General features: G+C 42.7%; 1 protein-coding gene across 1 annotated transcript; it reads right to left on the minus strand.

The window, feature by feature from the left end:
• Window positions 1–1,090: 1,090 nt before the first annotated feature.
• LOC101175200 lies at window positions 1,091–12,707 on the minus strand. The gene is made up of 10 exons (XM_011487771.3): window positions 12,528–12,707; window positions 10,606–10,754; window positions 10,342–10,471; window positions 10,170–10,266; window positions 6,238–6,416; window positions 5,892–6,025; window positions 5,689–5,812; window positions 4,046–4,142; window positions 3,891–3,957; window positions 1,091–3,664 (listed from the first exon to the last, which is right to left on the minus strand). Exons 1-10 carry the CDS (start codon window positions 12,592–12,594, stop codon window positions 3,569–3,571), a joined length of 1,140 nt encoding a protein of 379 aa, XP_011486073.1. The 5' UTR covers window positions 12,595–12,707; the 3' UTR covers window positions 1,091–3,568.
• Between the last annotated feature and the right edge of the window lie 1,860 nt (window positions 12,708–14,567).

The raw sequence follows: 14,567 nt of genomic DNA on the forward strand, positions 1-14,567 counted from the left end.
GAAAAAAGCTGGGGTTTATGAACGGAGGCCAAGGAAGACCCCATTGCTGAAGAAAAGACATTGACAAGAAAAGATTGATCTTTATGAAAGTCAACCTGGCCTTGATCGCATCACAGGCATCCAGTAGTTCTATAGGGAAATGTCCCTCCAACTTGGTTTTTAGACGACGGTCATGGGTCCTCCACCAAGATAAAAACCCCAAAGTGCACTTCCAACAGCGCACGGGAGTGCTTGAAAGGAGAAACATTGACTGATTTAATACAGCCACCAATGAGTCCTAATCTGAATCTCATTGAAAATCTTTGGGGGGAGCTAAAATTGGTCATTTAGAAAAGTACCCAAAGAACAGGAAAAGGTGCCAACAATAGTGAGCAGGACTGTTTGATTCTGCAGGCCGGTAGTCCTGGTAGAGGATCCAGAGATGACAAGTGTTTGAACAAGGAGTTGGGCTGAAGAAACGGAAAGTTAGAGGGATCTTCCTGATGTTCCAAGGAAAAATCTGCATGGTTGGAATGTAACAAAGTTTTCTGTAAAGTTAGGCCGGTCACCAACTATGACTTCCAAATTGTTTGCAGAATTTCCTGGAAAACACATTGATGATCCAACGCTGATGAAGAAACTGTGACCACTGGATTTGGGAACCCCTATTTCCTAGGTTAGTGTGGGTGGAAAGAATTTGGAGGGAAAAGCCTCCATCTGGTCTTGAAGGAGCTTGTGAGTGAGGAGTGGGTGGAGTTTGAGTTAGTTTCTACCCCTAATTTGTCCGTCGTGGGTTAAGGTCTTTATCTACTTTCTGCCCTGAACATTCAGGTTCTGCCGTGTGAGGGTTTGTAACGGACACGCTCTGCTTTTGTCTCCAGATCGCCACATTTCCAGCAAAACCTCTGCCTCTTTGTTTAATGTGGCTTTGGTGAAGAACCGATACCGTTGTGATTCGCGGTCCATCTGTAAATGTTCTGTCTTTGAACGGCTTATTTTACAGAATCCCTGGTGGTTTTCACCAAACCGCCTTAGATCTGCACATGTTAGAGCTCTTCGTCAACGATTCAAGAGCTGATGCTCTGGCAAAGAAAAAGGAGGGGAAAAAATCTTGATTTAAATGCACAACAGCTTTATTTAAAATCAGAATGCATGACAAAAATGAGACACATTTACAGCTGCCAAGGAAATGTTAAACATTACAGGTTTTGAACTCTGAGAAGGTTTCATTGAGTTGAATGCATCATTTTGTTGATCAAACACAACCCAATCCGGAACTTTTGCTCATGCCCATCGGCGTTTGAGGTGCACAGATGTTACATTTGACTGCCATCACCCACTAGAAGCACAAGACACAAACCAGGCCTGCAAACATCAACGCTGCTCCCTGGAGCTGCACTTCTACCTTTGGTGAAATCCAAGAAAAGGACGACTGAGACAACCAAGGAAACCCAGGAAAGAAGGGGAGCCACAGAAACATCACTGTCCTTCGTAAGTGTTGAAGCATCTTCAACTAACAAAGTTCCTGTTCCTTTTTCTAACCGAGCAGCACAGACTGCTTCCTCCCCGACGACAAAATGGGAGAAGTTGGAGAAAAAGTCAGACCTGGACTCTGTAGTTCACCCAGAGAACAGACTTCTGGGGTAAAAATGACCCGATGACTGAAAATCTGCACGGATGCTCTGATGTGGTTTGTGTCAAATCGATACTCTGCGCCTTTTTCCAGTTCGATTCTTTCAGTTTTTTAAGAGTTTTGTCCAGTGGGTCCTATAAGGCGACATTTCTTAAAACAAAAAACAAAAAGAATCAAACAAGAGAGTGCAGTGAATTTTCAAATGTATTTACAGTCACACTAAATGAGTCCTCTGAGAAACAATCCGCCCCAACATAAAGGAGGGGAAGCCTTAAAAACACACCAGCGGGATAAGCAAATTCTAAAACGAACGGCACAGCTTTTCTGCTGAGGCTCAGACAAATGAGGACATGTGAGCGAGGAGTCTGTTCCAGAAATTTACATCCATGCAGTGACGCACAAACACCTCCACGCTCCTCAGCAGCTTCAGTGGATGCAGTTCAGCAGCTTTTGTGCAGTCAGGTCCTTCCGATGGCCTGCTGCAGACTCACAAAAAAAACAAAAAAAAACAAGAACTAAGATCCTCACACTCCCAAACTTCCTTTTGAGGTCTGCTCTGTACCCACAAGTCTGCACAAACGCTTTATTCTACACGCACAGCAGTCTGATAAGCAACAAGACTTCAGTCTCGAGTCAGCAGTTCTGCAGCAAACCTTACTTTGTTTTCAGTTTCTGGGTAAAACATTTATATGGAAATGCTTGACTGTGGTGCGTCTCGGCGCACAAACACTCTTCTGTCCTGCACACCTGTACATCCAGCCGTTACCACTCCCCCGAAATTCCCCAAACTCCTGTTACACCCAGACCCAAATGGAAGTAAACGTCATTCTTGACCTTTATAGGACTCTGTGCAAATCTCAACAACCCCCCCCCATACACCAGCAGGAAGAGCAATGGACCAACACCTCCAACCATGCTGTAGATGTTTTCTCTTTGCCAGCCTTAGATTCACATCAAAGGACAGTTTTCAGTCAATTTCTTTAGGCTGAATTCATTTGGAGTCTTAGAATTGGAGTTTAAAGGCTTTATGGAAACCGCAAACATTCAAAGACAATAACGTCCACAAAAAAGCTGAAACATTTCAGGCCAGAAAACAGTAAAGACTTTCCTTCCTTCCTTCCTTCCTTCCTTCATTAAAGACTCCGGAAACGTCATCTGCTTTTGTGCAAAAAGGATTTCGGATCCTTCTGGTGGCACGCAGGTCACAGTTTGCCTGCACCAAGGCAGCTCCTCACGTGGAAAACTTCTCTGAATCATCAACTTCCGGTCCCGGCAGTTTCTGTTCCAGCTGCTGCGGGACTGTTAGGAAAATTACCGCTGGTTGCCTCGTTTGCATGAATCCTCCTCAGCCTGGGAACTGAACGGACGTGCACCCGATTACCCTTCAGCTCCTAAAATACACATCCAAGGGTCCGAATACAACACTGAGAGGCCATTGTATCGCCAAATCCTCTGAGGACGACCCTTTAGCAAGGCAGTAGTCTATTAAAGCGCACTACAAGTAGTCTATACTAAAGGTGATACCTGAAGTTTATTGTGAAATTAGAATGTTCCAATTTAGTCTGAAGAAGTATTCAGTTACTTCCAACACTACATGTACTTTGTCTATGGTACAGGAGCTATACTTTTACTCAAGTATACTTCATAAGTGAACTGCTTTTTGCTACATTTTCACAAACAGAAATGGTTTTGATGCTTAATCCATGAACTTCTCTATGATCAGCAGCAGCTGATAAGAAAAAACACCTCCCGCTGGTTAAATGCAGGATTCTATGTTTGAAGCAGGAACTTCCACACAGCAACCGCTTTTCTGGTCCCTTTTTTGAGCCCAAGTAAGGGTTCGCTTTCTTAAAAAAAATAACAGAAGTACTTTGGCCTGGTGACATTTAGAAAAGTGTGAAGTTCGACTTCAGCTGATGGAGTTTGTTCACAGACATTTGGCCGGTTGGAGACGCGTCAGCAGTGCGGTTCGCCAGCCTGCTTATCTATGAGCAGATTGATTTGACAGCAGCGCTCTTCCTCAGCTGGGATGTACAAGTTGCTGAAAGTGCTCTGAGCGACAAAAGAAGACAGAGAAAAAGAGTCAGAGCAGAAAAATGGATTTAGAATAGAATGTCTGTCATGCCTCAGTTTGCATTCGTTAACAAATGAGATGACAGAGATTAAAAAAAACAGACAGAAAACAAACATTTGTGACAAAAAGCAGCCTGACAGCTGCTCGGTTTAAGGACAAACATCGCTAAGTGCAACTACAACCCCACTGGAAGAGAAAAGTTACCTTATTGTTGTTGTCTGTGATGAGATCCCGCGGCTCTGGGACCTTTAGGAAGATCTTGTCCTTGTTTCTGCACAGAGCTTTCAGTATGAGCCGAATGTAAAGCCTTAAAACAACATTACATCCCAAAAGACAAAAGGGAGGAGATTTTTACGCACTTTGTGCAGCACACAAAGGTCAAGGTTGCCACAAAAGCCACCAAGACAGGGATGGTAATGGCAGCGTACAGCAGCCAGTTATTCTCTGCATCAGCCTCTGAAAGAACAGAGCAACAAGTGATGCAGCAGAAAAAAAACAACCAAACATTTCCAAACAACGCAGTTTGAGGGGAAATTTGTCTAAAGACACAGATGGAAATGCTGTTTTTAGTGTTTTAAACATGTCCTTTTGGCATTTTTCTGATGGTGGAGAACACGAATAAAGAAAATTAAGATGAGTGTTTCTGTTGTGAATCAGGGTCAGATGGAAAGAAAGTAATGCTTTTGGAAAACGCCTGCTGTAGCTTCCTGCTCCGCCCCTTTCTGATCATCCACCTTGCAACATGAACGTCTTTGCTTTCCTGGTCTGCGCTGGAATCTGGATCAGAACTGGACGGATGGTTAGATCTGATGTTGCTGCCATTTTTGTTGCACCGCTAATGTTAGGTTGGGGGTGTGGGGGGGCTGTTAGCTAGAGGGAGAGAGCGTAAAAGATGCATGATGGGAAAGGGGCTGGCTTTACTGCACCTGAGTCGTGCTCCCACCACAACCCCGAAATGAATTTCGGATGAACTCCTGCTGCTCTGCAGAAACTACGTCTAAGACACAAAAATAAAATTGGGGGGGGGGGCTCACATTTCTGCATTCGTCTTGTTCTCGCATGACTTCTAATAAAAACGTTTATTCATTTTCAGCACCGCCGATTCCATGTGGAGCCAAAACAGTCCGAGCCGATTTGTGTGTTTGTAACGTGTGATACATTCTGTGGAGAACTGTGTGTCCTTGCAATTGTGTGTTCACATGTACAAAAAAATGACAAAATACGTAAAAAAAAGTAAAAATACACAACCCAACTGTAACTTACAGCAGCTTAAAACTAGCTACACATACAATCTTTAAAGTATAACACTATAAACACACTAAAACGGCATTTACTCACGTCCATACGTTTTGGTTGTAAATGATGCGTTCAAATGCTGCTAGGATGCTGGGTCATTAGAGTTTTCCCGTAAGCCATTTGAAACTTAGATTGTGAATAAAACCTTGTGAAACTCTCGACATTTTATCCACTTTCATAAACAGATACGCCATCATATAGAACACATTTATGTTCAGGCACATGTGAATACACAACTGAAAATACACACAGTTTCGCACAAAATGTAGTGTCAGAGTTACAAATCAAAAATGATGCGCAGACAAATGGGGGGAGACTGTTTCGGCTCGACAATCCCAGCTACCGTTGGGTGAAGGCGGGGTTTACCCGGAATGGGTCACCGACCTGCCTGTTAAGGTGCCACACACACACACAAATTTACACACACACATTTACACACACATTCGCACACACACCTAGGGACAATTAAGAGACACGCATGAACCTATGAAGCATGTTGGGAGGAAGCCGGAGAAAACCCACACAGGCACAGAAAGACCCAGCTGGGATTCAGACCAGTGGCTTTTGGCTGTGAGGTGCTGATAAAAATGTCCGACTTTTATGGCGGCATCCATCACTAAACACTGGAAAACACGTAGCTCTTCGTGATTTTGAAGAAGAAAGCTTCAACAGTTCACGGGTAGATAAAGAAAAGCGGTTCACGCACCAAAGCAGGCCTCCTGGCTGGTTAGGGAATTCCCCTTACGGCTCTCAGCTCTGATCGTCATGCAGTAGGCGCACTGACGCTTCACACCCAGCACATAGGACGTCTGTGCTTGAACCCTAATATCCTGCAGTACACACATGACATGTCAGATTCACTGTAAAAAAAAAATCACGGCTGTGTGCAGAGATGCAGACATGTCTCACCTTTTTTTCGCCACATTCGGTGAGATTTATCAGGAATTTCCACTGCGTCAGGCTCAGGACGCTCGGAGGAATCCAGTGGATCTGGAAGTTTTTTCCGCTTTTTGTGACGGTCCAGTTGAGAGGAGGAGGTCTCACTGCAGAGAGACACAGATTACAGGCATCCGAAGACAAAAAAAACAACAGCTTCTGTTTTGACTGAGGCTGCGAATCATGGACGACCAGGGCTGCAACGGATAACAAAAAATGAGATGTCTGCGACCCGTTGCAGCCCTCACATTCCATCTTAACCATTACAACATTTCAGAGAAGAAGCAGCTTTACTCGGAAAGGCAGAACAATCACGTACCAAGCGTGTAGGAATGCCACCCAAAGCTGTTCCTGACCGCAGTGCTGTTCAGAGTCCCATTAATCAAGATGAAGAACTCTTTGTTCTCTGAAATCTGCACATCGCAGCCTCTCTTCTGGTCCTGGACTTCGCTGTACGACGAACATTCTTGGAGCGGCGAGGAGCCGGGAGCGTTAGTCCTTTAGGACATGAGGATAAACACTTTTTATTCACCCAGAACAGATCGACTGAAAGCTTGAACAGTGGCATTTCCTGCAGCAATTCACGTGAATTCTGACAGATCATGAAGCTGGACATGGAAGACGCTCTTCTGGAACGTTTTTGAAGTCCCACTCGGACCGTCTTTTGGTCTGCTTTCAAAGTGTCCTTATAAGTGATGATGATGCCGTTTTTAGAGAAAATCTAAGAGTTTTTAGGACATGGTGTCTGCAGGAGTTCATTTCAAATTCACCTCTGGGCTGTGGGTGGGACTGTCTGCACGGAGCAACCCCGCCCCCCTTCCCCTCCTCTCAGAGCGTATGTTCTACGTCACAAATATGATCTTTTTCAAATGCCATTTTTTCGTTAATTCCTGATTCACCACATGTTGAATAAAGAAATACTCAGAAATGCAGTTTAATCTTAGTTCACTTTCTCTAAAGCATCATGTTAAAAACAGCAAAAACACAACTTTTATCAGGTCTTTAAAGGGTTTTAGACTTTACCCAATAACTTTAAGTAATATTTTTAAAAAGTGATTAGAAAGTACTAGAAAGTACAAGAAATCGAAAGAAGTTTTTAATGATTTGATACCATAATGGCACATAAAAGATTCTAACCAAAAACCTCTCAAGCGTTTCCACAAGACAATGAAGAAAATCCCATTAAACAGAAATGTGACCGTGACATGATGCATGTTTTTCTGGAGTGGATTCCCATTGAATCTCTCTGAAGTGATACTGAAATTGATTTAAACTCCAACAGTCTCCTTAACCTCCGTACTGGACGACGTTCTCCAACAAGAACAAAACATTCTGAGCACCATGGAAATCCTTCCATCTTCTAAAACCAGGACCTCACTCACATGTAGGAACGACGAAGAACGACCAGCTGACCGACGAGGATTGTGTGTGTGGGAGGAAGTGTCCACATACAGACTCCGCACACGCACGCGCGCACACACGCACACACACACACGCACGCGCGCACACACACACACACGCACGCGCGCGCACACACACACACACACACACACACACACACACACACACACACACACACACACACACACACACACACACACACACACACAGTGGTGGGTCTTCTGACCGAGAAGCCAAGCTGCTGACCGCTACACCTCTATGCAAACTGGCATTTCCAAATTCAAAAGGCCTCTCCTCTTTCAGACGCACGTCCTTCCAGATCCGCCTGCGTTGTCTTTGGCAGAGGACAAAACAGTCTGGATGACAATCGGGGGAAACGCACAACTCTGGCATTTCAGACGCTCACTCACCTATCTAGTCAAATCAACCTTTATTTATATAGCACTTTTTCAACAACATATGTCAATCAAAGTGCTGTGCATAAAATACAATACAATTTTAAAACAAGATAACAAGACAAACCGTGCGATAAACAGTGCGACAACCCCCCCCCCCCCCAAAAAAAAAAAAAAAACCACACACACACACACATACGCACACCACGATAAAGAAAAATAAATAAATAATCAAAAAATGATAAAATGATAGAATGTAGAGACCAGGCTTTGTCCTGAAGTGGAGAAACGATATTTTGGGGACATGTCCACATCAGCGACCCCCCAACCCAAGTTCACGGAGAACACTACCACAGAACCCCCCAGATCCGATCAAAAGAGTCAGACCCAGGAGATCCCACTGCAGCGACCCCGCTCACTGAGAAGGGTCAGTCGCTGATGTGGAGGATCCCTCAGAGGAAAACACTGGAGTGTAATAAAATGTAAAAGGAATAAAATTAGAATATATTTAAAACATGAACAACAAACAAATAATTACATAAACCTTAATAGGCATATGAAATGGTAAGAGTGACTTAAAAATAAATAAATGTATTTACATACACATTTAAAACTAGTAAAAAGAAAAAATAAATAATTAAAATATCAAATAAATTCCTAAAATTCAACTAAAAGCTAAATTAAAAAGGTAGGTCTTAAGCCTTCCTTTAAAAACATGAACTGTCTCTGCAGCCCTGAGGCTCTCTGGGAGGCTGTTCCACAGGCGAGGTCCGTAAAAACTGAATGAGGCCTCGCCGTATGTTTTTGTTCTTACTTTTGGAATAACCAAAAGGCCTGTATCAGAGGACCTCAGGGTCCGCGAGGGCTCATACTTTAAAATCAAGTCAGATAAATATGAAGGCCCGAGACCATAAAAACATTTGTAAACCAATAAAAGAACTTTAAAATCAATTCTGAAATGCACAGGGAGCCAATGTAGCGATCTTAAAACTGGTGTAATGTGTTCCCGCCCCCTGGTCCTCGTCAGAACGCGTGCCGCTGAATTTTGCAGCAGTTGAAGATTTGCTATTCTTGTTCTGGGAAGACCAGAGAGCAGGGCATTACAATAATCTAGTCTGCTGGTAATAAAAGCATGCATCAGCACCTCTGTACTGGCAAGAGAGAAAAATGGGCGGACTCTGTGACTAGTGACCACAGCTTTCCTGCTGCGATGGTGACCCTACTGTAAAAAAGCAGCATTAAAACGCTGCTTTTTTTATGAAATAAAAGGCTAGACTGTGAAAAAGTCTATTTATATTTATAGAGTCAATGGTAAAATATATTTTGCTGAAAAAGAATTTGTTGTAATTTGTCTTTTAGAAAGTGACTGAATGGTTTTTTGTTTGTGTGTGTCATATTTCTCCTCTCTTCTTAACATTGTTTTTTTCTACTTTTAATATTATTTGAGCTGTATAAATCCTAAAGTAAATAACTTGAGGTAGCATCCATGATGTTGGGGGGGGGGGGGGGTATAATGACATGAAAGGGGGTTCACAGCAAGTCTTCATCGTGAAGGTGTCTCTCTGCAATAAAAACACGGAACAACGAGCACCAACTCCTCAACAAATAGATTCAAGTCGACACCAAATCCTCCGAGCTTCTTCTTCTGCAGCTCTGTGGTCACGTCGTCCAATTCTCTCAGTCTGGGACTTAACGTCAGGACTTCCCGGTTCGGAGGAATTTTCCCAACTCCCCTTTTTGAAGGTGGTGCAGAAGCGTCTCTGTGGTGAAACAGGTCCAGGTCCGGGTTCAGGAGGAAGGAACGGCCTCTTTGGTTTGATCACTTCTACATTTCTGGCTGGGTTGCATAATGCAGTGTTGTCCCTTTTCTCCTGTCCTCGTCAGTCACAGCATGCTTATCAGGTACTGTTCTATGTTCATAAAGCCTCTGCAGCTTTCAGCGCTCGCTTTCTCAACAGCTTCTATTGTTGAATATTGTCCAGGTCATTGGATTAATAACCCCATGTTAAAGGAAGTAGCTTCTTCTAAAAAGGAAACACTTGAAAACAAGTGAAGGAGTCTATTTGGACTCTACTTTCTAGGCTTACTGTGGACATGGATCTGTAGATTTAGATACCTGAGAGATAAAAAACAATTCAAAGATGACCCAAGACCGTAAAAAAGTCTGTAAAGTAACACGTTCTCAAGCTGGGGATGCTTTTTTCTTTTCAAATTTCTAAACAATGTCAGTATGTGTCTCACTATTTAACGTCTACATTCATCTCCAAAATGCAAACATTGAAAAAAATCCCGTCAGCCGGTACATGAAATAAAAGCACGAAATAAGGGATCGAAACTTTAGAGGAACTTGACTGTTGCAGAAGGAAGTGTTTCAAAGCAACACTGTCACTTTCATCATTACCGGAGTAAACGTGTGTGTGTGTGGGTGTGCGAGCGATTAGCTGCAGGTCCGTACCAGAAGAACGCCACGTCTGGAGCGTCGGCGGCCGGTGACCAGGAGCACTTCATGATGGCGGCTGTGTAGCCGTAACACTGCAGGTCCTGTACCAGCTCTGTCAGAAACAACACATTCATATTTACTCACCGAGTAGGAAAAAAAAAGACCCTTTAGGGGTTTAAAGAGTTACCTGGCTGAGTAACTTCCATGACGGCCTCCTCGCTCTCACGGCCGTCACAAGACGTTTTTACGGACCATCGCAGAAATCCTCCGTCCATCACAAATGGGTCTGCTATCATTTTCTGCTCGTTAATATTCAACTAGAAAGACACAAAAACAGCAGGGAGACTATTAACGTGACTGTGAACAACAATTCTAACCCTTGTGCTATTTTGAGGGGTCATCTGGACCCCTCAAAATAGCACAAGGGTTAAAGGGAAACATTTGAACTTACAATATTTTCTCCGGAGTAATCAGGCTTTCCTCTGTAAAACAGGATGTAGGTGCAGTTTGTCACCGGGTGCGGCGGAGGCTCCCAGGAGAACTCCGGTTGGAAGGCGTTTATCCAGCGCACGGACAGGTTTCTCGGCGGCAGAACTTGTGCTTCATGCAGAACAAAAAAAGAGAGAGAGAGAATTCCTGAGAGCGTTCAGGGTGCCTCTGTGCAGCTCCCTGAGATCCCTTTTATGTTTTTCTCCCCGTGAACAGATCCGATCTGCTGCATCATCGGTGCAGCCGGAGAACATCACATCATCAACATAAAGTCACATGTTTCAAAATCAATAAAAAACATCAAATCCGTTTCAGGCGCCATTTGTGACCTTTAACAAATATTTAGGTAAAATTTCAAATTTAATTTGCAAACTAAATGTTTAATTTCATCAAAATAAGTTTGGAAACTAAATATATAACGAAAAAATAAATATGTAACTTTAAATTCAATGTTTAACTGGCAATTTCAATATTTAGTTAGTTGTTGTGACATTCATAAATACATTAACTAAACGTGAAAATATGCATTTGAAAAATGTAACCATAGTTTGAATCAGTGGCCTTTAACGCAACTGCTTTGGCAACAACTCTGGCCAGAATCAGTTCAGAAATCGAATTTTGATTTTGGTAATCCACATCCGCTTCATTTGCTAAATATTAAGCTCCAAACTAAATATCTAGTTAAAAAGCTAAATATTTAACTCTAATCTAAACAGTTAATTTTGGCTTAAAGGGCCTATATCATGCAAAATCAACTGTCTGGATGATATACGCAAAAAGTTGTTCATTCCTCACAAAAACAGCCCCAAACTGGAATATTTATCCGTTCACGCATTTCTGAGAATTCCTCTAAAAACTTGCTCTCTGAGAACAACAATCAACAAAAACTAGTAGGTCCTCACTTTGTGACATCACAAAGTGAAGAACAGCCCCTTCCAGGAAGAGTCTGCACTGCCAGCCCCGCCCCCAGGCTAACAGACACACCCACTTTCTCAGTGGAGCTAGCGGCTAACCTCTTTCCTTATATACACACGCTGCCGAGGCTAGCTCCAGGTTAACATCATGAAATGGGCGGCACCCACACCAAGAAAAAGGCGGAGCCTCAGAGATCCAGTCGTCTTACTTCCGGGTAGGTAAATGAGCAGAAAATAACTCATATTTCATAAAAAAAATGTGTTCTTCAGTGTGCCAAAGGTCATATCTTATATGGATAATTTACTTTGAAAGTGCAGGATATAGGCCCTTTACATTTTTATGTAACAAATATTTAGTTATGAAGCTTAAATGTTTGGTTTGGAGAAAAATATTTAGGTCACCACCTAAATACAAAAATGTTTGATTTTATAAAATAATTATCTAGTTAAAAAAATAAACATTTGGTTTGTCAACTAAATATATGTGTAAAAAAACACATTTAAATTAAATATTTAGTTTGCTAACTACTAACAATTATGAAAATGTGACTAAAAGGTGAAAATAGTTAAAAACTAAACCTGTTTTTTTTCCTAATAAAACAGGCTTAATAACCACAAATATTGCTGTTAATATTCGCCTGTCTTACTTTACAAACGGCAGTCGTGCCAAGAATCCGCATAAATGCTAAAAACCATCAAATGTCTGCAGATTGCTGCCTTCAGGCTGAGTTTTGTGATCATCAGCCCTGACTTTCTTTGCCTTTCTGGGATGCGTCATGCGGACTTCCTGCCTCAGACGTTCCTACTTTCTGGCTCCTCCGCCGCCGTTCGTCACTAAACGAGGCTGCGGGGCAAACTCGCTCATTTTCGGTTCCCAGAGTCCGTGGAAGAACCGCGCGTGACGCAATCCAAACCGGAGACGCTCAGCAAAAAACGACTGAACGGAAAGTTTGTGGGATTGTTTTCTTACCTGACGCGGACACCCAGACCCCTAGAAGAAAACTGGAGGCGATCCATGTCAGAGCGGGAGGCACCATGTCGGTCCTGTCGGAGGTTCGAGTCCGGGCTGATCCGCGCTCTGGCGCACGAACGCGAGATCCACCAGTCTGATCTCCACCGTCCTGCTTAGGCTCGCTGTGTGGGAGATCAGGGGGTGGGTGTGTGTCACCCGGGGGGAGGGCAGAGGGGCGGGATGGTTGTGATGTCTGTGACCTTACGTCCTGTTGTTAAAGAGTTGCTCCAAATGTGCACGCGCACCCAAAAAACGCGACTTTTTCTGAATCCAGCCTCCCTGAAAGATGTGACTTTACGTCCCAGCAGCACTGGATCAGCCAGAAAAAGACGATTTGTTATAATTTGTGAAAATAAAAATAAAAAACACATTAGAGAAACTAGAAGGAGCTGCATTTCCAGAAGAAAATACAGGGTTGAATGATGTATTGTTGAATGAAAATGAAACTTAAAGGGTAACAATTGGCACACAAAAAATATGATAAATAAAGATGATTATTATGAGGATCTATAATTTATTGGAAATGTATTTAACCACAGCGGGACAGACGTTTGAAAGTAAACATACATTTAATTTACATACAAAAAGTGTATAAATATACCCCCTAGAAAGCCCAGTCCATCAAAGAATTGACAATAAAATTCATTATTAGGGGAACTGATGGAATCTACAATCAAAATGTTGGAAATACAGACAGTATCAAAAATGATATGTTGGGTGATTTATTAGTTTTGTTGTTTTTAGTTTATAAGGTAAAAATAGTGTTCAGGGGGAAAAAAGCACCTCATTTACTCACTGTCTCAAATTTCAGCCACACATTTCTAACATTTAGACCATGGTCGGGGTGAATCCTCCATTCTGATTGGCTGCTGGGTTTGCATTAAAAAGTGATAATCCACAGGGATCATGCACGCCTACAGAAGAAGTTCCGGTCACCTAGCTTAAATGTGTTTTGTATCTCTGCTCTGCTTCTTTAAAACAACCTTTAGCTTCATCATCTAGACCGAAACAAGCGGTGAGAGGTGAACTTTCTCTCTGAACTGATGCTTTATTTAACGTGATAACCAGATAAATCCTGGTCAAATGCTTCCCAGACTCGAGCCGCACACTATCCCCACGGTCGGGCGCACCTGAGTGTGGGAGCACAGCCAATCCGCCGTGGCGCTGCACTCCACTGACAACAGACAAACAGCAATCAGTACAATTTGTTCTGCAGGACATACATGTACAGTCATGCTGCTGCAGCAGGAGAACAAGGAGGAACCTTAAACCGTGTCTTTAGTCATCAGAGAGAACTTTCGTTACTGCCATTTAATATTATTTACACAAACACATTAGTGCAAAGACACAGAGGCACATATGTATCCTGCTGCACGTCTGAATGTAACAGCTGAAGTGGTTTCACTGTGAAAACAGTGACTTGGTGTAAAGACACTAGTCTGACCTGCACATCCTCCCGTCACACTTCTTAAGAGCTTAGTCATCCTCACAGCTGAATGAAACACATAATAAATAAAGAAAGAAATGATCCAAGTTGACCATAAATAAAGTGAAAACAGCACAACAACAAAACAAAGAAAGGTTGTGAAAAATGTCAGAGGCAGGTATCGAACCAGCGAGCTTCTGCACCAAGGATTCCCCATTTATTTCAATGGAGGCAAAAATCCTGGAATATCTGGAAAAGTTCAAGGATTTGAAGGAGCAAAAGTCATAGCTGGAAAAAGCTGAAAGAGCTGAACAGTTGAATAGCTGAATGGTTAAAATAGATGAAAAATTGTACATAAGTGTGTTTGCAGGTCTTTGATAAAAACATTTTTCGGGCTCTAAACACACTAATACATGGTAGACTTTGATTTTACCTGAAAAACAATGTACACAGTGTACATCCCAGTACTAAAACAACAGAAGAATTTACTGTATACAGTCACAGTAAAACAGCAATGCTGCATCGTCTCCTCTGCTGCGGTCTGACCACAGCAGAGCAGGCCTGTGGACACG

Source organism: Oryzias latipes, chromosome 18 (genome assembly GCF_002234675.1).
Source record: "Oryzias latipes chromosome 18, ASM223467v1".
In the NCBI taxonomy this organism is placed as follows: Eukaryota; Metazoa; Chordata; class Actinopteri; order Beloniformes; family Adrianichthyidae; genus Oryzias; species Oryzias latipes.